The sequence below is a fragment of the Anneissia japonica genome, unplaced genomic scaffold (assembly GCF_011630105.1).
Source record: "Anneissia japonica isolate Jap-2015-1 unplaced genomic scaffold, ASM1163010v1 scaffold142_len1259957_cov175, whole genome shotgun sequence".
Lineage (NCBI taxonomy): Eukaryota > Metazoa > Echinodermata > Crinoidea > Comatulida > Comatulidae > Anneissia > Anneissia japonica.
In genome coordinates this window covers 77,352-101,682 of record NW_022684560.1, presented here as the reverse complement: position 1 = coordinate 101,682, position 24,331 = coordinate 77,352, and the positions used below count along the sequence as shown (strand labels likewise).

Here is a 24,331-nt window from a genome sequence, read left to right as displayed (position 1 = left end):
AGATGTGTATAAGAGACTAGTACAGTATCTGTAGGTTCTTCATTACAAGGCTTAGGCTAAAGGTAATTAATGCTGAAATTATTATTATTATTATTATTTAACATTAATTACATTACAATGATAGTTTGGACAAGTTCAATAACGCCGGAATGGTAAATTATTTATTTAATATTTCTCTTATGCGCTTTATTTTTCATTTCATGCTTCAATTTTTCCCCCAAAATTTCAGTCCATGTCAGTATGTGAAGCGTGACTGTTGTGTCAACCTATGACCCTAGGCCTAGTTTAAGGAGGGGCCTAGGTAAGACCTCAGCCTGTAGTTAGGCCTATAGTTTATCCTCTTTCTCTCTAGCCTTTGGTATAACTGTACCTATCTACACTTTATAACAGGAGGTACTAGCTGTTGTTGTAGATAATATACTAACATTTAATAACATCCAAAAAGGTCACAGTTAGTTACACAGTGACGTACATCACATAAGTCCGTGAAATTTCTTAGGCCTAACGTAGGTAAACATAGAAAGAGCACTAACAGTAAAACTCGAGCGTCACGACATTGCGAAGTGTCTGCTCTTGTTCCTCGTATCGTACTCACTCGAGTCAATCCGAGATGGCCCGAGTGAAGTTTCATACAAATGTTTCGTACGGAAAAAAAATCGCGTCCCGGATAGAGATTTTGGCACACATCACATATTATTCCTAGGGTTCATATTAGTCAATTACAGTTGAGAAATTCTCTCCTAAATGAAGTGCATACAAATCTTAGTCAGGTCCTCTACTAGTACGGATTTTTTTTGGGAAAGAGGAGAGGATGACGGCTGATAATAGGGAACAGGTGCATATGTTTGTCCGTGGGTTTATGGAAGAGATCTGTTTTAAATACACTATTTGTCATGGTGACGGTGATGTCAAAAAAAGTCTACACTGCTTGTGGTTTGTTAGCATTGAATTCGGTTGTAGAATGAGCAAAATTATTGATCAATAGAAACGTCTCTAAACCATTTTTATCATAGATATGTAAGGGTATATGAACAAGCCAACATTCTATATATACATAATATAGTTATATAAAATATAAATAAAACAATTTTATACAAAAAAAGCAATAGTCAAACTGATTTCAATGTAAAATATTGTAGATAAAATAACATTAATGAACAATATAACAATAGTTATTAAAAATGTGTTCACCTTGTACAGGAAACAAGTATATAACGATGATATCTTGTAGCTTTGATAATTATTTCCTAATTGATATCAAGGTCTAATGCTACTTGATTGTTCATCCACCTTATCAACCTACTCCAAAGTTAATCTACATCAACTAAATCATATGTAAGGTAAACCTTATAATATAAGGTTTATCTTACATTATACCGTAGTTTACACGTGACATTGTCTTAAATATAAAACAAATATTACCAAAGACTTGCTGCAAAAGTAACAGCGTAGCAACAAAGATCTGTAATCAATAGAAACAAATTAAACCAAAATGTGTATATAATTTTAAATATTATATGTATGTATGTGTGCAGATGTATGTATGTGTGCAGCTGTATATGTATAAAATTCATATCAGTTCTTCAAAAAATGCTTCCGTTACTACTTCTTGTGTAAAGACATTTCACACGCCTAAGCCAAGATCAATGTGCCAGAGTGTTACTGTTTCATATTCTTTGGTTTGGCTTAGTCTAGGTTTTTACAGATAGGCTTATATTTATTATGTATTTTATTTGTATATGCCTAATACGTGGTATTTGCGTTATATTAATTAATTTTTTAGATGCATCTGTACGCTTTCTGATAGAACTGAACATTTTGCTGACAAGGTAAATGCAAGCAAACCCTCATACCGTCGTTGATAGTGAGTCGAATGGCTGATCAGTTAAGGCAGGGGTGCCGCAATCTACAATCATACATAATATCGGCGCTGGTTTGAAAGGCACGCTGGTGGTGGAAAAAGTCCTCTCGGATAAGGACTATATAAACCGTAGGCCCAGTATACAAAGATGGTTCAGGCATTTTAAAGAACCCAGTACATCTTTAGAGATGAGTAGGGTGTTACTCCGGTGTACTAGTCCTAAGCCTGTATCCCCTATTACCTTGCGGTTATGGATCATAATAATTTTCTGGATGAGCATGTGCCCTAATTTTTTTTTCGAAATGCTGGCCAAGGAAGCAGTGATACTGGTTGACCTTTTAGTAATTAGCATTTCTTCAGTCATTTGATTATATCTTATTTTTTTCATTTACCCTATTAATAGAGGGTGACCCTTCTAGCGTAATCCAGAAGGTCGGCTGATATTCAGGGCCCTCTTTAAATATATGAAATAATGTGATGCGAATATCAGTGAAGTCTCTATAGGAGGCTTAAGGAGTGGAGTTGTTTTTAGTCGTGCGAAAAGTCCTGCTGTCGCTATAATTGAACCCAGGGACCCTGGGATTGGAAGGCAAGGACCTCAACCACCATGCTATTCAACTCCACTCCCTCCTATGATTGTGTGCGTCCTTTAAAATACATATGTACGCTTTCGGTAAGAACTGAACTTCTCGCTGTTGCAATGTAAAAAAAAATATAAAAAAAAAAAATAAAAAATAATAATAATAATAATTATATTATAATAATAATAGTAATAGTAGTAGTAATAATAATAATAATAATAATAATAATAATAATTATTATTATTATTATTTTTATTATTATTATTTATAATAATAATAAAAAAAAATAATAATAATAATAAATATGTATTATAGAAATTCTATAACACGATCCCAGGATTGAAAGGAAAGTATGTCCTCTCTCCTCACACTTACATTTTTCAATACCCAAATATAGAACAACGTATAAAACAGAAAATCAGAGTAAATTTCACCAAATGAAACACATTGGCTTTAAATATTTACTGAAATGTCCTAATATTTTCTTTAAATAACTTCTTTTTTAAATGTCTTAAAAAAGTGAAGAAAGAAAGCATTTTAACTATCAATACAACTCCATTCTTTTGACTCTTCTAGGCAAGAGGTAATGACTAATCAGAAGTGAGAAATATATGAGCTCGTCGTTTTAATTAAGTAATTAATTGTTTATTAAATGTTTTTGTACATCAATTTATTCTACTATCCAAACTTTTCAATTTTCAATTTTTTACTTGAATCCTGAATAAATTATTTTGTGCAAATAAGTAAACAAAATCATCAATACTTGGATAGTTGTTATGTTAGGGTACTGACTGAAAACCAATACTATGCCTATGTCTCAGTAAGTAATTAAATTTTGTATCTGTGTATATATATTAAACAGGTCTTACCTTGTTCAGTTTCATCTTAAAGAGAAGGATATACACACCTTGTGAATAACCGTTAGAAACTGCTCTGTAGAAGTGTGTGAGACTGATACTTATATATTCGATGTTGGGAATCTAGACACCTTGCGACTTTAGTGCAGACATTGAAATTGACATAATACATACCATATTGTCACATATATGTGTAAGACGCGTAGTTATACGGCCATAAAAATGGAATAAATATATATCAATATGCAGGATGAACTTATTTTAACAACGTACATGTAAATTTATCAAATGCAAAGAGTTATTGGTCATAACCACGGTACACACAAGTTATTGATAATGAAAGGTGCATTATTTAAGTATAAATATTGGGCAAATTAAAACCTTACAGTACTTCAAGTACTTCTCAGGTGCCATGCCACTCAGTAAATGTAAATTTATCAAATGCAAAGAGTTATTGGTCATAACCACGGTACACACAAGTAATTGATAATGAAAGGTGCATTATTTAAGTATAAATATTGGGCAAATTAAAACCTTACAGTACTTCAAGTACTTCTCATGTGCCATGCCACTCAGTGTAGAAGATCATTTCACTCTATCTCATACAGTTACTAGCCCTCTTAATATTGAGTTTTGCCTTCTTTGTTGCTAACCAGTGGCGTAGAAAAATATTTTACATTGGGAGGGATGATTGGCGTGTTAGCCAGTGTCGTAACAGGCGTGAGGGGGAGGGGCAGGGGATGGTTTTTACCGGGCTGACCAAGCCGCCGTACCGGGCTGGGTAATAAGAGAAAAGAAAGAGGGGAGAGAGAGGAAAGGAGAAAGAAGAAGAAACGAAAAGGAAAGAAAAAGAGAAGAGAAAAATAAGGACAAGAATAAAAAGGAAGATCATAATGACCAGACTCACAACACCCTGCAACCCCTTCTCCACTTCAAAAACTGTCATAACTCCTTTGATCTATGCTGCCCGATGGCGTAACCACTGGGGGGGGGGCAGGGGAAAATATCTATCTTTGAAAAATCTTCCCCACCCCTTTATAAATGCCCTTTCATCCCCTGAAGGTGCCTAAAAACCTAAAATTTCTCGCGCATTTCTTGTTAACATGGCCCAATTTCCTCTAAAAAATTGCACATTTTAGGGAGTTTTGATCAATTCCAACGAAATTAAAATTAAAAACACAGGGGGACAAGGGGAAAAATATCCATCTTTGGAAAATCTTTCTCCACCCCTTGACAAATGCATCCTCTGAAAGCAGGGGCGAATCCAGAGATGTCCAAAAGGGTGGGGGCCGAAATTTGGGCCGATCGAGACAACAATGTCCTAGGTGGTCCGGGGGCATGCCCCCGTGAAATTTTTGTGTTCTAGACGCCCGAAAATAACATTTGAGGCTTTCTGGGATATCATTCTTTTCGTTTTCCTTCTTTTTTCAGTATTATTATTATTATTATTATTATTATTATTATTATTATTATTATTATTATTATTATTGTTATTATTATGTTGTAATGATGTTGTTTGTACTGTATTTTAATTTTATTAAAGAGGGCTCCTGAATATCAGTTAACCTACTGGGCTAAACTACAAGGGTTACCCTCTTTAAAGATGGTTGAAATAAAAAATAAAAAAAATAAATACCCACTCTGACCCAAGACCCCTGTTACGCGCCTGGTGTTAGCGCCAATGTGTGCCCTTATGCGGACAGGGGATGTGCCCCCCTCTGAAGCTGGAAACCTTGTTTTTGCAAAATAAATTGATGCAATTTGCTATTATAGGCCTAATCAATAAATTCCTCATCAACCGATAAAACCTTAAGTATTCTTGGAATTGACATAACATTCACTGATGTCGTACACACACTTCAGTGTGAAATGCGGCTCTCTTTGCAAGCACATCTAACATCTAAGGAAAGAAGAGCTTAGATTGGTACCAGATAAAATAATTTTGTTATCAACATTAATAATACATTATGCTAATTTTCATCTCTGTAAGCGCATAAGATAGTGCAAATTATTTCTGTCTTTTGAAGTGTGTAAAGCTCCATTTTATCCCATACACAGTCAAAATATTGGGGGGGGGGATGATACAATGGACCATCCCCCCTTGTCAAATATTGGGGGGATATATCCCCCATCCTCCCGGGATCTCCGCTTATGCTAACCAGGATGTCAACCTATCTATCCATTTCATTTTTTGTCTGCCTCGACTTCATTTCCCTTCAATTTTCCCTGTAACTAAATTTTCCAACGACTCTCTTCTCATGACGTGTCCAAGGAGCCTTGATTAATATTATTTTATGTTGTTTAATAATTTCTTATTTTATCCAAGTAAGATCTTCGCAACATTCTGCGTAGGAATCACATTTCTGCAGCGTTGGTTCAGATCTCCGTGTTTTTTTTTTTAGTGATCGTCCATGATTCGTAACGATACGTCAATATCGATATTATGTAACACTGGGGAGTTTTGATTCCAGTGCTTAATGACAGTTTTATATTCGTTAGTATGTTTTTCATTCAACTTTTTCTTGCTACTGCTTTTCTTGCCTTTATATCCGTTTCATTTTTACCATGGTCCCTAGATACTTTAAACTATAAATTAAAAAACTAATTTCCAAGCATAATCTTACACCGTGGCATTACTAATTTCTTTTTGTTTCACTTTATTCATTTATGACGGATACTAGTTTCTGTTAATCTTCCACACTGCTTGCCATCAGTACAGTGTTATCAGCATAGCGGAGGATTTTAAGATGTGTCCGTCAATTACAATTCCTGGTGGATCTTGGATATTCCTCTTAATGACTTCACTGTATAGAGAGAACAGGTCTTGAGACAGGTTACAGCCTTGTCTTATGACTCTCTTTATTGGTTCGTAGCCTCCAATTTCATTGTTAATTCATATGGCTGCTCTTTGTTGACAATATAGGTATTTCAAATTATTTATTAATCTTTATATGTTGAGGTTTTATAGCGTTTCAAATTAACCTTGAGTTGTATCGAAGACTTTCGTGAAGTCAATAAAGAATAGGTACAGATCTCGTTTAACTTCCATTGCTCTTTCAGCTATATTTCAAAGAGTGTAGATAGCGCCTACGTGCTCTTGTGCGGCGGTCCGCAGGGCCCCGATTCCTAGGGGCCCGGACTCCTACCCATAGGGTCCTCGATCTAGCACCTTGACTCAAACGATCTTTGTTGATTCATATAACAGAATAATGTGTCTCTGAGATCGACTGTAGGACATGTATCATATTATAACCCGTGACGGATTAAGGGCTCCCTAGGTTTGTAAAATTTGTGAAAACAATAGAGATAAAAAAAATGATACTCAAATTTCTGTATACATATATATATATACCGTATATATATATATATATATATATATATATATATATATGTATGTATGTATATATATATATGTATATATATTGTACAGCCCTGTCTTTTTGGCCAAGACAACCCGGAAGTTAGACCACCACCCTCAGACAACACAAAATTGAGTGATATACTTGAATCAAAAAATATATCTTTAAGAGAATACATAGCGCAAGAACATGCACGGACACTAGAATACGGTAAGAAACTCAGGTGGTATCATGGTAAAATATCGAGAGAAACGGCAGTCCATATATTATTGGAAAATGGAAACTCCGAAGGTTTGTTTTTGGTTCGAGAGAGTACAAGTGTTGTTGGCGACTATGTTCTTTCGTTAGTAAGAGCAGGCCAACCTCAACATTTTCAGATTCATTGCTGTGGAGATTTCATTTACCAGATAGAAAGCGGACCAGCCTTTACGGGACTGGAAAACTTGATATCCCATTACAAGGAGTCTTCAGATGGATTGCCAACTCGTCTGGGGGACTTCTGCAAAGGTGATCCTCCTCCCTGTCTCTTATACACATCTTATATATATATGGCTAGCACGATGAATAAAAGACTTTTCTTTTGTGTGTATAATGAACGTAGACTTACACCGACAAACACTATCAAGTATCTTTAGTCACACTTCACAAACAGTATTAAGTCATGTATTTTTTCAGTATAATTCGCTTTAGAGTAGTACTGTTTTATATATCGTATGCATGCTGAAATTTGGTGTCATTTTTTTTGTGTCATTTTTTTTTTGTGTCCTCGTTTGAAGAAATAAAAGGAAATATCCTGGATTCCTGACAAAGAAATCTGTTCATAGTATACGCTAGAAGCTGAATTAATAATTGTAGATGCGACTTTCAACCTGCAATCTACCACCATGTTAAATTTAAAAAGTGGCTGCCAATGATTCCAAAGAGCAGATTTAATATGGAATAGAAATATGTTACAATGAATTCTTCTGGCTTATCTCCATTTTCCTGAAATGTTGGTTACAATTGTGATATTACTGCGGTTGAAAGTTGTTCCCAATTTCCAGTCCAAATTTCCAGTCCACTCTCTCATTAATGAATGAATGAATTCATTCATTCATGTTCCAGCAAAAATACATAGGCCTATAAAAAAAAAAAAAAAAACAAAAAAACAAAAAAACAAAAACAAAAACAGAACAAAAACAAAACTAGCAAGCAAACAAACCAAGCAATATAACTGTTAGCTAATAACGACAGAGAGGGTCAACTACTGGTAAAGTTTGTTTCACATGATTCGATTCAAGAATCTTCTATGTTCCGGCTGATGCAGTGTTTGCAAAGTGAAACAGATACGACCTCTCCTTAAATTTGTATTGTCCCCTGAAAATGACAAAAAATCATTAACAAATAAAATAAAATAAATTAACTTGCTCATTTTGCAGTAACACATTATTAACCTGGTCACAGAAAAATTTAACTGAATAAAAAGTGTAGGCATATACTGGATACTGATAATAAAATTGCACTTCCAGTGGCTCGACGTGTTTCTATTTGTGTAAACATTTTTAATACACTAACTTCTATGTTCAAGTTGATTTTTTTTAACTTAAAAATGAGCAGGTTAATCATTTTGATATTTTGCATGTGGGAAATACATCTTTAAGCAAACACTGTTTGTATTGTTTTACTGCTGTTCATTAGACCAGTTTTTAGTGTATACCGTAAAACCTCGACAAGAAGCCCATCTCGAAAAGAAGGCCCTCTCTTTTGTTTGCAAAAGTAATCTTGAAAAAACAATGTCAGTGGGCTTATAACCAAGATAGTATTGGGCTACTTTTTAAGAGAGTAGGCCTACTTACATTTAGACTGACGTTATCTTTGATGATATCTTGTCAGTATCAATATTGCAGGTTTTTTTTATGTACTCAGTACTAGCATGGTTAAAAGAAATTAAAAAAATAAATATAATTTCGACTTCTAAAGTTAAACAATGTCGTAGGCCTATAGAAAAAATTTAAAATATTTACAGCATTCATATTGAAAAGAATCCCCCTATTTAGTTTGCAAAAGTAATCCAAATGCAGCCCGTCTCGAAAAGAATCCATCCTAAAAAAGGTTTTACGGTAGTTTTTAAAAATAGCGCCATCATTATTTTCTAATCTGTAATTTGACGCGATTCCTGTTCCCTGTCGCCTTCACATAAAAACAACTTACATTACTTTGCGAGCAGTGTTGTTTAAATGCTAGGCCTAACCTAGAGTTCTGTAGTAAACCGGTAGCAGATGGACAAACACTGTAGTGTATTTTATGGTTTGCTACACAAACTCATATTTTAGGTGCTTTCTGTTGGATATTGGGTTAGATTCTAAACCATGAATACGTCGTCAGCTGGTTTTAACAGAACGAGTAGACAGAGACAGCCCTGTCTTTTTGGCCAAGACAACCCGGAAGTTAGACCACCACCCTCAGACAACACAAAATTGAGTGATATACTTGAATCAAAAAATATATCTTTAAGAGAATACATAGCGCAAGAACATGCACGGACACTAGAATACGGTAAGAAACTCAGGTGGTATCATGGTAAAATATCGAGAGAAACGGCAGTCCATATATTATTGGAAAATGGAAACTCCGAAGGTTTGTTTTTGGTTCGAGAGAGTACAAGTGTTGTTGGCGACTATGTTCTTTCGTTAGTAAGAGCAGGCCAACCTCAACATTTTCAGATTCATTGCTGTGGAGATTTCATTTACCAGATAGAAAGCGGACCAGCCTTTACGGGACTGGAAAACTTGATATCCCATTACAAGGAGTCTTCAGATGGATTGCCAACTCGTCTGGGGGACTTCTGCAAAGGTGATCCTCCTCCACCAACAACTATGAAAACAGGGAGAGACACACCACTTCATAAGTAAGTATACATTTAGAAGATTATAGTTAAAGTAGAAGTAAAGTAAGAAGTCTGCATGGGACTTATTTATGTGGCCGTAACTAGTCAATAGATTTACGGGAATTTGAGTCAGCTCGGCCCCAAGTCAACTCGGCCACAAGTCAACTCGGCCACAAGTCAACTCGGTCCCATGTCAACTCGGTCCCATGTCAACTCGGCCCCATGTCAACTCGGCCCCAATTCAACTCGGTCCCAAGTCAACTTGGCCCCAAGTCAACTTGTCCCCAAGAGTCAACTCGGCCCCAATTTAATGGGTATTTACTGAATACTTACCAAAAGAGGTTTGAATGCAAAGCCAAAATTAAAGTGTTTTACTGTATATCGTTGCCTTTGTTATTTCTTTTCATTTACATCCACTTACAATAATTAAAACTGCATTAATAAAATAATATTAATAACAATAATTATAAAAAGGGATAATATAACTAATAATAATGATATGTTGACAATAATAACGACATAATCATGACAATGCTTAATGAGTTATACTACTACGGTATATATATATATATATTATATATATATATATATATATAATTATATTATATATTATATATATATTCCTTTATACTGTGTATATACACTATGTGTACATATATATATATATGTATATATATATATATATATCATAATATAATAGATAAAATCTAAACCTTCTTCATGTATAAGAAATAATAAGAAACGAATACCATTTAGGGCCTGTTTCTGCTGCTTTTCCTAAAGATATATGGTATAAAATATACCGCATGAAAGACGGTATCTGAAATCCAGCGTCCCGTTTCTGCTAAAAGTACTCTAATGTATACCACTCACGCCGATGAAGTCCACAGGAGTGGAAGAAATATTCGTGTTTAATAAATTATGCGTGAGTGATATACATTAGAGATACTTTGCTACAAGTTGCCTGAAATTTAATTGGCCTATCAACAGAGCATGGGCGGTACTAAAACTTAATGCGAAATAAACAAAAATACAACCAATTTCTGATCAGTAAATTGAAAACAATTAAAAAATACATGTAACCGGAATTCCTATGTTGAATTATAGTCGATCAATGAGAATACTTGCAAACTTTTAAAATTGTTGTCTCTTTAATTCTTAATAGCAGAATTAAACCTAAAACAAAGAGCAAAACAAAGACATTCGAATAGTAAAACTTTTTAGTTTACCTTTTTAGTCTTAGTAAACAATTAGTCTAACATCAAACGGAAATTCTATTACTGTATTATTACAAATTTATATTATTAACAACAATAATGTAAAGAGTTTTTTTTTATTAATAAGCCTAGGCCTATAATTAATACCTTTACATCACAAATTATTTTACTATTTACTACTGATAACAATATAACAATCAATACATGATACGTATATTATATAATATTTATGTATAGGCCTAGCTAATATAATGTATAAATAACGATAAAATAAAACATGCTTAGAGCTACTATACTATCCTTGGCAAAATAAACCAAGTATAAAGTCTGGACAAAGCGGATATTGCTAAACCCCGCATACCCCGCAAACCTCCAAAATGTACCGCAAACCCCATCCAAACCCTGTGATAATGATTGAATCACATAGTATAGGACTCAACTTGGTATCTCAATAAAAAAAAGTCTTAATTTTATGTTCGTCACAACCTATTTTTGGGTTAAAAATGCCATTTTTTGTACAAAAAAAGTGCTAAAACCCGCAAACCCCCCAAAACAAAGTGCAAAACCCATCCAAACTCTGTGTCACAAAAACAATGATACTGTAAGTCACCACGCAAGGACTCAACCCAGCAGCATTCCCCAACTACCTGTAAACACATGTGTGAGACCGCGTCATTTTAATCAACTTAAATATGGACCCCAGTCTACAAATTGGAGAACCAAGGGTTTTCACAGTATTCTCGGGAAGAATAGTGAGGGTGCACTCTAACACTAATTTTAAGGATTATATATTTTTATAGCTGGTAAAATTTGCATTTTTTTTTTTAGATAATCTTTTTTATGAGTGTGGATCCATTTGTGTATGGTGAGAAAATTTTATTTTACAGTACAATACAACATGAACAAACACCTAGGTCTGTGTTGAGTGTTTAAAAAAATGTCAAACACAAAATGCAATCGTTAATTGATTTTTATTTAGTTAAATTTATTAGCTTGTTTTCCCCCTCCATAATTATTGTAGTTGTGCTGTAAATAACAACATTCCTATAATATTCCCTGCATTGGTTGTTATATTGACTGGTAAAATCAATTTTTAAACTTTTTATCTCATTTTATGTTGATAACTTAATATTCAAAAAAGTTATGTTAAAAGAAAATTAAATATCTTAAACTAGGAATTTCCACTAGATTTCGCAGGCCTGCTGTAGGCAGGACTATCTTTGGCTTGGATAGTAATTATTAATTAAATTGCTTTCTATAAAAATGTACAGTACAAACAAGAGACGAAGTACAATATATGAAAGTGAGAAATGTAAACTTACCAAAAATATTAAAAATAAATAAAAAACGGAACTTTCATAAACCCACCCCTTCCCCCAAATAGATTACTGTATACAGTTTAAAATTCCCAGTCAGATTTGGCTAGCTAGGGAACAATTTTATGTAGAATAATTTATTGTACTGTAGTCTACGTTTACAAAACCAAATAGTTACCGTATACAGTAGTATACTCTATGTTTGTAGTACTTACACCACATAGTTACAGTAGATTCAGAATTTATTTTGTCCAATAGGGAAAAAGCAATAAACAATTGTTACTACTTTGTTTGCAAGCAAACCTTCAAACAAAACAAAACGCATCGCTTATCCCACTATACGTAGTTCAAAACATTGAGATCAACTTAGATGTACAGTACAAACCATTAGTAATGTTGAGAAGAGAAAGTACAGGTAAAGGACAAACATTCTGTGACAGTTGCCTACCCCCATGTGCCCACATGAGCTATATTTAGCCCGTTTTAAAAATCCCTAAATATTCTACGTAAAGTTCATTGACAAAAATAGTAGCAGTACAAATTAGAGAAAGTGTTAGGAAGGAACACACAATTTAGGTTTGCGTACTTTAAAAACAAGCTGTCAGGGAATTCAAAGTAGAATATAAGTGAACGAGCGGTTGCTATTAATTATTAAATTAAGTGGATGACACATATTCTTGCATGTTCATCGAAATTCATACACAGGTTGAAGGAGTATGTTCCTCCAATGGGAGTTGCAGTGTGCTAAATAGAAACTTGAAATGTTTTAAGCAATTTAGACTTGATGTAAGTCCCGCAGATTAGGGATGAATCGCTTCCTTTTATGAATTTATTATGTACAGTATTCAGTGCAGACTACAGTAAATCTCAATTGCAACATAAGCCTATAAAATGTGGTACAATTTATGAATCATTTAAAATTACATGGAAATTTATGTATTTGTATATAAATGATTAATCCTATGATATAAGTGTGTGGACAGAAAAGAAATAACATTCTTCAGAAAGTGACTCCTTTGAAGCATATACAGCAGATTTTTAATGTATATACTTTTATTTATATATTTTATCATAAATATAGGATGGCATAGTGTATGGCCAATACACTAGGTTTGTACCATAGAGAGAAGCCTACAGTATGGCTAGCATAAAAGAGGAAATGGTTTTGTCACCATATTTGAAATACAGTACAGCTTAATATTTATTTAAAATACAATATTTTTATTTTAAGTTTTGAATGATGCATTTCACTGAGTAGGAACCATTAAAATTTCTAGAATCTTTTCTACATCAAATTTACTATTTGGTGGTTAAACAGAAAAAAAATCAAATGGTAAAATGTTTACTTATAGGCCTATAATGGATTGTAGAAAATGGGTTTAAACCAAGTCAAAAACCAAGCTAAAGGATGTATTACCAACTGATGAAACGTACAGAAAATTATGGTTATCACTACAAAACATTGTAAAATTTAATTTTAAGTTTTTGTCGTTCGTCACATTTTATAGTTACAGTATGTTCAGACGGTTTTCCGTCTGAAGTAAAGTTATGACAACGTAATATTTTACACACATGTTACATCCGACGAGTGTCCACACGATGCTTACCCAGGGCATAATAGTTTTTACTTACATATTTCAAAGCTAGTTCAAAGCTTAGAAGTAACTATGCAAATTTTTCAGAAGAATAATCACCACTTTCGCTCAACGATTATTTTGCACGCAAACTCTGAAAATTGTAAACAATGGAAACATTTCTACAAAGGTTTACACATCACAGGAAATGTTATTTTGGTACTAATTTGTATGTATCTATCTTTTGTAAAAATTTGAGGTCAAAATAAAGGTTACATTTACTTGCGAGCTCTGAAGTAAGTGCGTCTACACAGCGCTACTTGGAGCGTGTATTCCCTATCTTCCATGTGTACGTGGAAGGAGCGCATTCACTCCTGAGACTGCTCAGGAGTGTAAATTGTCTGAAAAAAGGTTGAAGTAACTTAATACAAAGAGCGACTTCACAGGCACTACCCAGGGCTTACGACAAGTAAAGTGCTAACTGTACTTCTGACTTGTCTGAACGTGCCTAATGAGATTTGATTGTGCTCTCTACAATTAGTTAAACTTTAGGAGATAACATAATTTTACACTTTTAAATTAAAACACAAGTCTAGTACAGAATAATTAAATCCACTGACTCCTGCACAGTACAGTACATACTAATGTTCTATTCACAAGCTACCTAAAACCATGCACACAATTAAGCAGTGGTTTCAAAGAGACCATATTATTCCAAATTTTTACATTTTGATTTTAAAGATGTTGATAATGTGAAATGAAGAGCGGCGTAATGGCGAGTTGTGGGGCCCTGGGGCGAACACGTGTTGGGGCCCATGAAAGTTTAGTAAAGAGTAAAACACTAACTTAAGCAGGAATGTAGTTTTAATGGGCAGAGCCACCCAGTCTAAAGCTAATTTCATGGCCCATCCTTATTAACCCACTTACCAAGGTTATCACGCACCCACCCTCAAAATATCTATCCCCACCCTTAGTTTTTATTAGCTACAACCCTGCCTAAGAACATTAAAGCTGAAAAGGCTGCATTTGGCAATGTTAATGTTAGAATCATTATTAAAGAATATATTTAAATGTGTTGTAGTGTGACTATAAATCATATTGTAGAATCATCTTTGATTTTTACACAAAATGTAGAAAGAGGTGATTAAATTTTTGGGTGAAAATGTTGCAGGTCAGGGTCTCAAAAAAAACCAAAAAACTTCACTATCTTAGAGAAAATAAACGGCGCCTACCCTTAAACGCACTGAATAGTTAAAGTGACTACTCTGACTACAGTATGTTATAATATAAATTTATGATAGCTTTGCTAGGCCTCTTTCATACGATCTTTTTTTTTTGAGATTGTAAACCAGGAAATTGTTTAAAGTAGTATTTAAACAGTAGATGTCATTGTGGTAGAGCTAGCTTACACTCGTAATAATGAAACTGAATTTTGGTAAATCTTTTCAGTTTATGTTTTATTTATTTTCACTCTTGGACACAATGGCTGAAAATAAGTGTTTTCCCATTGGGGTTTTTTTAATCACATTGTTGGAAGTCATTCCACATCGTTGCACATCCATACAAAATCAGTGAATTCTAAATTATACGATGCTATTGGTCACATGACTTTAGTTAGTGTAGAATGTCAACAAAACATTGCGAGACTGCAAGGCATCAGCATAAAAGACGAGGAAATGCTGTTGTTTTATAATAATGATCCAATAGCGAAGGTTAAATTCACAATGAAAAATAGTATGATTGTTTGAAATAGATTTCCATTCTAAAATTATCTGTGCATTTTTCAGGAACCTGCCAGCATAGAATGGCAGTGGGTTGCTTTCAGTACAATACAGTACTGTATATCAGTCAGTACATACAGTACTTGCTGTGGGTCTGTTGCAGTGCTTAATAAACAGTATTCTGCTTGCATTGCAGACAAATATATATGAGAGATTGGGGGGGGGGGGGTCTATATTGAACATGACTAAAAAAACTTGGTTGATTATTATAAATTCTTTAAGATTGTTTGCAATGATGATGTATAACAAATAATAATGTTGTTCTTCCTGCCCATCTTTTCTCACCCTTTATCTTCGCCACAGTTCCAAATCTTGAAATAGGGGGAAGGGGAAGGGGCCCTAATGTGTTGCAAAGGTGAACTAGGAGGACTGAATGATTAGTGAGGTTGAACTACAGTAACTGCAAAATAGGGTGATATGCAAAGTGATATTTAACTATACTTTAAGCATAGTATTTTTTCTTTGAAAATTTCGGGTGCGGGAGTGGGAGGGGAATGCCACTGCTTGCCCAGCAGTGACTCAATTGCAGGATGCACATCCATGTACTTTCATACACAAGATCTCAATTTTACTGTAATGTATTGTATGCTAAGTAGACCTGCCATTGCACAGTTAGTGGTGATGGTGCTAGAGATTCTCCGTCCCAGACTTGTTAGCCCACAACTTATGCACAACTCCAAAATTGAGGTGGAGCCAAGATTTTCCCGACAGGGGTCCAATTTCCCTAATGTTGGGATGGATGCCTCCAACAAGAGCAAAGAGGACGTGGTCGGGTGTCGTTTAAAAATGGAGGAGGTGCTCCTATCAAGTTTATTACAGATTCATTCCAGTCAATGTAATAATTTACTATCCAACTGTGGAAATACTCAGAAAAGGCCTTGCTCTTTAGACACACTGCTGCATCAATCAGTGTTTGTTTACAATCACCATCCAGCTCAGGTGATATGATTGAGATTGCTGTTTGTTCCTGTAGACAATAAGTATCATTCATGCAAATACTATTTAAATAATGGTATTTCCTTGTTAATAAAGTCATCAGTATGTTTATTTTTCCAATAATTAGGGAGTCTGCTGATTGCATTAAACAGTTTCAAGATCAAGGAAGTAATGACATCACTTTAAATGGAATCAAGAGTGCTTGTGTTCTCATTGTTTGATTTCTACATGGGTGGGGTCAAATCTAAACGTTAATAAAATTGTTTATTATTTTCCAGTACTCAGTAATTAGGGATTATTCGATTGCATAACAATAGTAATATCTAGGTCATGTGGAATCAAGAGTGCTTGCCTTCATTGTCTGAATTCTAGGACATTGGTTGTGTGAAATCTACATAAATTTTCAAAAATCTCTTCACGGTTATGGATCAGTCAATAAATTTCCTAGTTTCACACCTTTGTAATCAAAAGCCTACACCAGGGGTGGAAGTCCCCCTACCCCATTGGTCCAATGCATGAATGTAGGTAAGAATGGCCCCGGAAAAAATGGCCCAGGAAAAAATGGCCCCGGAAAAAATGGCCCCGGTAAAAATGCCCCGGTAAAAATGGCCCCGGTAAAAATGGCCCCAAATGACAAGTAGGTAAAAATGGCCCCAAATGACAAGTAGGTAAAAATGGCCCCAAATGACAAGTAGGTAAAAATGGCCCCAAATGACAAGTAGGTAAAAATGGCCCCAATGAAAAAATTCAGTAATAGAAATGATTTTTTTTTTTAAATCTTCAAATATTTAAATACTGTAATAAGCAAGAATTGAATCAATAACAAATACAGTTACACAACAGATACAAATAATGTACTGAGAGATTATCAGAAAACAACGGCCATTGAACATTTTTTGATAGTTGAAATAAGTTTTAAAAACATTGTTCCACTAACAAAGTAGAGGAATGACATACATACAGTACTTCAACTACCAAAATATGCAACTCATAGATAACCACAAAATTCACTTTTGTTAAGTATCAAATGAAATAACTTTACAAGTTATAAACAGTGCAAATAAACAGTAGTTAAAGCATGTGGATCAATTGTGTGTTTGAATGACAAGTTCATGTATGGGAAAAGGGAGGCTTACTTTACTTCAACAAATGTTCTGCTTAGAGTTACTTCAAAGAAGTATTTTTTTTATACAAATTTATATTTTTTGTTCATAGAGCAGTATCTGAATCCAACTTAGATCTAACGAGGAAGGTGTTGCGGGAACACAGCCTGGCAAAGTACCTAGATGCTCGCAACTCTGCAGGCTACACAGCACTACAGATAGCCGTCGACAACGGAAATTATGATATTGTAATGTTACTTCTGGACCACAAAGCCAATGTGAATGCCAAAGATGCTTCTGGAGTTACAGCTTTGCACGTAAGTTTGACTAAATTAATTGATCCAGACCATCAATTTGACTAAGTCCTGTACAGTATGTCAAAAAATGCCCAGGTTATGACTTTAGATTGAGTATTGTACCTTCTACAGTAATACAGTATTAACAACACAGTTGAATTCATGCTGGAAGCAAACAAGAGTGAGCGCTCCCCGTTCCGTGCATTCCTCCACGCTTAAATACGGAACAGGCGCAAGTTATTATATTGGGTGTTTTGGAATAGCTAATAAATAAAATAGAATTTTTTAAAAATTAGAATTTTTATTTGTACAAAAAAAAATAATATTTAGAGTGTTCATTTGACCAAAATTAAAATGTCTTAAAATTGAAAAAATAAATGTCTTAAAATTGGGGGAAAAAAATGAATACCAATACGCGGTTCAAACTCATGACCTTTTGGTTCTTTAGAACACATCCTTAACCAACAGCACCATCCATGTGACGTTCCTTATAAGTGGTAATGGCAGGAATGTTCAGTTCTTACTGAAACCCCTGTTTTCTTTTGGTAATAAGAACAAAAACAGCAGTGAAGTTCGGGGGTCAGCACCCTGCACAGACCCAAAATGACAGTATACAGTAACTGCGTATCATCACTTATTACTTTACACGTTATTAAATTTCAAGTCCGTCGCCATTAAAGCCGGGGGAAATCGGGCGGTGCTATTCTATGGAGGTTGTACGACTGTCGTACAATGAATCTTAACTCCATTCCCTGTAAGCATCAGATGTCGCGACGTCGCCTGCTGATTGTCAGTGCAGCCTGAATAGATCGTCATTAAAAATGATCTGTTGTGAGCAACGTGGTGTTGCATTAGTATAACTACTACTAATTTCAAAATCATTTGCACACTTGAGTAATTCTTTTAAATCCAGGCTCCGGAGGAAAAAAAATAGCACACACATACACACATGTTATAGAACTGATTTTTTAAAAGACATTGATGGGTAGAATACTGTGCATGCAATGAACATGGAGCAGGAGACAATGATAAATTAACCTTAATTGTTTTTCCAAATGTTTTGTCCACAATCTAACGTGCGAAATTCAACAGGGTTACGGCCAAGGCCTGGTTGCAGCTCTCCTTTGCCTCCTGACATGCACGACAATCAAAGTTTGCTTGACAATGTGTTCGATGTGCAGATTTCAAAGCAACGTTTATAAAGTTGTTGAGTTCAATATTGTTCCTGCGCGCTGCGCTGTGCATGCCAGCAGTAGAAAGTAAACTAAGAATGGGTTAATAACCATGGGATAAGTTGAAATTTACTTCCGGAGTACAGTAGCTTCCTTACACGGTATTGGTAACGTGAGCTAAAACTTGCTCAAACAGTCGACCACCCGCTAAGTGCTCAGCGCGATTAACCGGTGAAATAAACGGAATACGGTCAGAGTTCTTCGCTCGAATGGGCCCATAGTATTAGTAGTGTTGATGTTTGGAAGGAGTACTGCAGAACAGTATGTTCAATTAACTTCTTCTTTTGTGGCAATTTTATGTACTCTGAACTAATCATATGGCTATAATAATTATCCTTCATCATTGGTTATAAACATCTGTCACAAATTGTCATTATCCTTTGATCCCTGTGAAATTCATGTGTTAAACATTCACATCCTTGCACTGTTCCAGGGTGAAGAGAAATCAAGCAGATAAAAGTGCTTATCCAAGGACACACCAGGTTCACACTCCTAATCCATTTCTACACATTTTTTAGCTTACATAGTATTAGCCTTCCTGAGAGAGCAAAGCTCTAAGGAGGCTATTATACTGTTTGGCTTTGTTTTGTTTTTTTTAATTGTTGCTCGTGACTTTGTGACTAATGTGTTATTTGCTATTATACAGTAGTGCGCTGCCTCCTTGGCATGTCATGCAGCATCCCGTTTTTCCAAGATATTTTTTTTATACTCTCTTTTTATTAATAAATTTAAAACTATTTTTAATGGTTTTAAAAACATTATTTGAAGGTCTGATGAGAGAAGCTCCTAAAAAAAAGTAGAGTTGTTGGCCTTCTTCATTGAATATGTTCAGTATACTGTACTGTACTTTAACATTCCAGCTATCAATGTTGTCCAGTACACTTAAATTTCAAGTAATTCTCTATGCGGCTTTTTATATACACTACAGTATATATGCATAGGTCAAAAATCTCCAACATCACAGGAATCCTCTGGAAATCAGGACATCCTACCGCACTGCAAGGAAGCAAAAACCTCCCGGAAAATAACCCATCTCCCGCAAATGGTACAGTACCACATATTATTAATATTAGGGAGCTTTTGATTTGTTTTATGACCCGACGCTAGAACGAAATCACTCATGCGTGACCATCCTACCGGGGCATCCTACGTTCTCTGCATACGTAGATTTGGCCAAATTGCATCTTAGAATCCATGCGAACTTAACACTATCGCATGCGCAGATGACTTTTAGTGATGTCATTTTGTTCTACGTGCTACCGTTGGCGTGCAATCGAAAGCTCGATAACAATTGTCTCGTGAAAGTCAGTGCTGGGTATGTCCATGCTCAGCAAAATAGATTAAAAAAAAAGTTCATTTACAGTATTACCAGATTTCTGGGAAGTGAATTCTAAGCACTTGGGACTCTTTCACAATGCAATGTTCATTTATACAATGTTTATTCCACCATACACTAGTAGTACAGTACAATGTTTTTGTGTATCAGCAGTGATGAAGACAATAGCATTTCAGTTCATTGTTCTTTACAGCATACAGTAGAACCCCTCTTTTGGGACACCCCTATACATGGGACACCCCTATTAAGGGGACACTTTTCCGTGAAACGAGGGGCGATATATCTTTTAACACTGCGGCCAACCCCTATTAAGGAGACACCCCTATTAATAGGTATCACAAGTGATTTTTTTCTTATGTCTATATATGTCTTTGTAATTCTATTTTATTCATAAAGTGACAAAAAAAAGAAATAAAATACTTCTTATTTGAAGCAAATCGGCTGAATACTTTTCATTTTATGAACAATTTTGTATTTTACTGAGATGAGGGACTTCTTATAATATCAATTTTCTTATACTTTGACACATCACATAAACTAAATAAATGAGAATTTGTACTACAAATTGGGTTAAATGTTTTATATTTTATATTTATTGTCACATATCATTCACACACTCGTTAAATATCAACCATTTTGAAAAATTACCATCTTGAAAATCACATTATGCACAACTATACAGACAGCATTGGCATCAAAATAAGCGTTTCAGCCATGTTTGTGACCCACGTACACCAAAAGTAACAAGTTACACACTGTTTCTTCTGTATTTTCTTCAAGCACTAGTTACAGGCTATACACTTAATTTTTTTCAGTTAGCACAGACTCTTAAATTTTGAGGTATGGGGGAACAAAAATACAAAAATGAGCAAAAGTGACCATTGTCTCAACACCCGAAATTGAAATTTTCTCATGATTTCTCCCCAAATCTTTGGAGTAAATATTGGAGTAATATTTGCCTACTGCATGTGTTAGTTCGTATAAACCAATCTTGTCAATTTCGAACCTTAACCATAGGAATTTCTTTTTCTCCGTTTTTCCTGCACTTTCATAGGATCCTAATTCATTCATTAAAACATTGCATCATGAAACAATATTGGGAACATATAAAACTATTGTTTTAGTTACATTTCTGCTGATTTCATATTATAAAGGAATTGTGTTTGCATTGCAAATTGTTGCTATAAATTAGTTCTAATTCTACCGTAACTAATTATGTCAATAAAAATAAAATTATAAAGAATTATATGTCATCATTATATGAAAACATGCCTAAAACCCCTATTAAAGGGACAATTTCACGTTTTTGGTTAGTGTCCCCTGAATACTTTTGCAGTTATTAAAGCAATATGAATCTTAAGATCTTTAGATTTCAAATGAATGTTCATAGCTAACAGTATAATAATGACAAAACTCAGCACTTTAAAGACTAACACTTTAATAAACTTAATATTCTAAAGGCCCGTTCATACCTACGATTCAGGCTATAATATTTATCGTAATCCAATTAAATCTGTGACCTGAATCAGTATTGGTAAAAACTTCCAAAAAAATCCAGCACAACTAGTTTAGTGATAAAACAGCACCTGCAGGCCTACTATAGTGTAAGATGCGATTTTCAAAAATTAGACAATCATAAACTGTATTTTAATATACTCTACTGTACTAGAGCTATTAAAGCTCTTATATGAAGAATTTAACAAAATAATCAATATAGTGTTTTATTGTTTTGTAAATGGAGTAGGTAAGCATAGGATCCTGGCAGGAGAGTTTCAGTGGTTGATAGGCCTAGGCATTATCACCTACATGCATGGGACTTGTGGCCTGAAGTAAAGTAGTAGAGTGGGATTCAAAATGCAACCTCTTTTATATTTCAGGCCTTTTTGGTGGCGAAGTGTAATAACAAGGTACACCAACCAGGCTTAATACAATATATGCACCTTCCGTCTTTCTGCGATAACAATGTATAGTATGAACATTAAAAAAATTGACACCCCCAGGCTAGAATGGAACACGCGTTGGTTGTCCCTTTAAATACAAATTATGTGCAGTATGAACACTTATAAATTATCATACACTTCCTATTGCAATATTGCTTTAGTAAATTCTAAATCTACTTCACTTTTTTTAGATCATAAAATGTATTTATGAGTTTGCACTGTAAATACTACAGTTTGTGATCACATGTTTCTGTGTAATATTTCCAGTGGGAACTATTATAAAGCAAATTTACTTATTAAATATAATAAAATATGTCTCTGTGGAGTTCAACTTTCATATTATGATAATTGTACATTGTAGCTACCGATGTTGTTGCACAACACAAATTTATTTGCTTTGCTTCCTTCTCCTTTGGGCTTCCTTTATTGACATGTTTATGCAGTATTTCTTCCCTATTTTAGTTTCATATTTGGCAAACAGTTTTGTGTCCCAAAAGAGAGAATACGATTGTACATCACCTCAAGTGTCCAATTATTTGTGTTAATTGGTCAGTTTAAAATTATATTGATGCAGTTTGATTTTTAATAGTTTTACTTTCATTTTTTCCAGACTTGAAATTGCTGTTTCAGGTCGGTTGGGACAATAAACCCAGACAGGGCTGAACCCCTAGCCTTTAGACACCACTGCAAGGTTGTCGGACATAAAATGTTAAAGCCCCATTCCCGGCAAAATTTCACTAAATTAAAAAAAAAAAATAAAAAAAAAAATGTATTAATCAATGTAATATTTAACCTGTCGCATAACTTTATTTAGGGCAAGGAGTTGGCCACGAACATCGTGCATAGCTTAGGCCTCTCTACACTACTAGCTACAAATAAAGATCACATTGTTTTTGTTTACCGTAATTTGAAGCAGAACCTGCAAAGAGATGCAATACTAATGGAACTATAGAAATCACTACCTTGCATGCTGGACCACATTTCCTTCATTTTTTACTCACTGTTGCCCACAGCTTTCCAACACTTCCCACGAGGTTAACCTTTAAAGCCCCATTCCAGGCAAAATTTCACTAAAATAAAAAAAAAAAAAAAAAAAAAAATGCATATACAGTACTCTAACTAATTATTAAAAACCATGAAAAAATATTGGCATAAATTTTAGTTTTATGCTATAAGGATAAAAAAAATGAGAATATTTCTCATAGGAGATTACATTTTCTCAATGCCTTATCAAAAACATTACACTATTTTGATTGCCAATTCTTAATTATATTGTGGTCTACAGTAAAAGCACAATTTTAGTCCATATTAACCATAGAAACTCTCCCCATCAGCCCTACCAGGAATTTTTATTCCAGGACCCTGATCACAGTTCTTGGTTCTAACCCCGCTGTCGGATATGTTGGACCCCTTGGCGGCAAATTTCTGGAGCCACCACTGGCCCTGCGAGCTTGTTAGTTTGCACTGTTGTAGATCTCTACTTCAAAATGTATTAATTATAAATTAATTAATGAATGAACAATTGTGTCTTTCAGCATGCCTGTCTGAACAATTTTCCTCTCATCTGTCAGCTGTTAGTAGAAAGAGGTGCAGACCCAACAGCCCGCCACCATACTACAGGCTGGGTACCGCTTCACACAGCAGCACAGAGAGGAAACTCAGAATGTGTTAATCAACTGCTCAACATGGGTGTGCCTCGGAATCCTAGAAACGCAGATGAGGACACTCCATATAAGCTAGCGGTACGATACGAGAATAAAAACACAGCAGAACTACTATGTAAGGTTATAATATTATTGTTAGAAGATAATGCAAAAACTAAAAAACGGTCATCATAAAATTTAGTGGAGTGGTACATAATAATTAAGGAAAGACACCTTTCAATTTTTGGAAGAAAAGGTCAAATGACAAGGTAAAGGTCACAGAAATTCAATATTTTTTACCCTCAAGCATTTAGGAAAATAATGGAATCGTGTCATACATATTCAAGCAGCACTCAAGAAAACAATGGGCAAGAATATGGTGGGCTATTCCATTATTTCATTGAGGGTATGCTGCAGTTTCAACCATCAAACT

At 34.6% G+C, this 24,331-nt stretch overlaps 1 protein-coding gene across 2 annotated transcripts in view; it reads left to right on the top strand.

The window, feature by feature from the left end:
- The first annotated feature begins 6,731 nt into the window (after positions 1–6,731).
- The window catches only part of LOC117106350 (tyrosine-protein kinase HTK16-like), a 31,792-nt gene continuing 14,192 nt past the window's right edge, over positions 6,732–24,331 (top strand). The window contains exons 1-4 of one of the 2 annotated variants that reach the window (XM_033247729.1): positions 6,732–7,165; positions 9,491–9,545; positions 17,564–17,768; positions 23,791–24,034. In XM_033247729.1, the coding sequence (XP_033103620.1) occupies positions 9,514–9,545; positions 17,564–17,768; positions 23,791–24,034 (481 nt within the window). In that variant the 5' untranslated portion in view covers positions 6,732–7,165; positions 9,491–9,513. Of the gene's footprint in view, positions 7,166–8,802; positions 9,546–17,563; positions 17,769–23,790; positions 24,035–24,331 lie in introns of those variants that run through there. The other variant, XM_033247723.1, reaches the window with a different exon arrangement.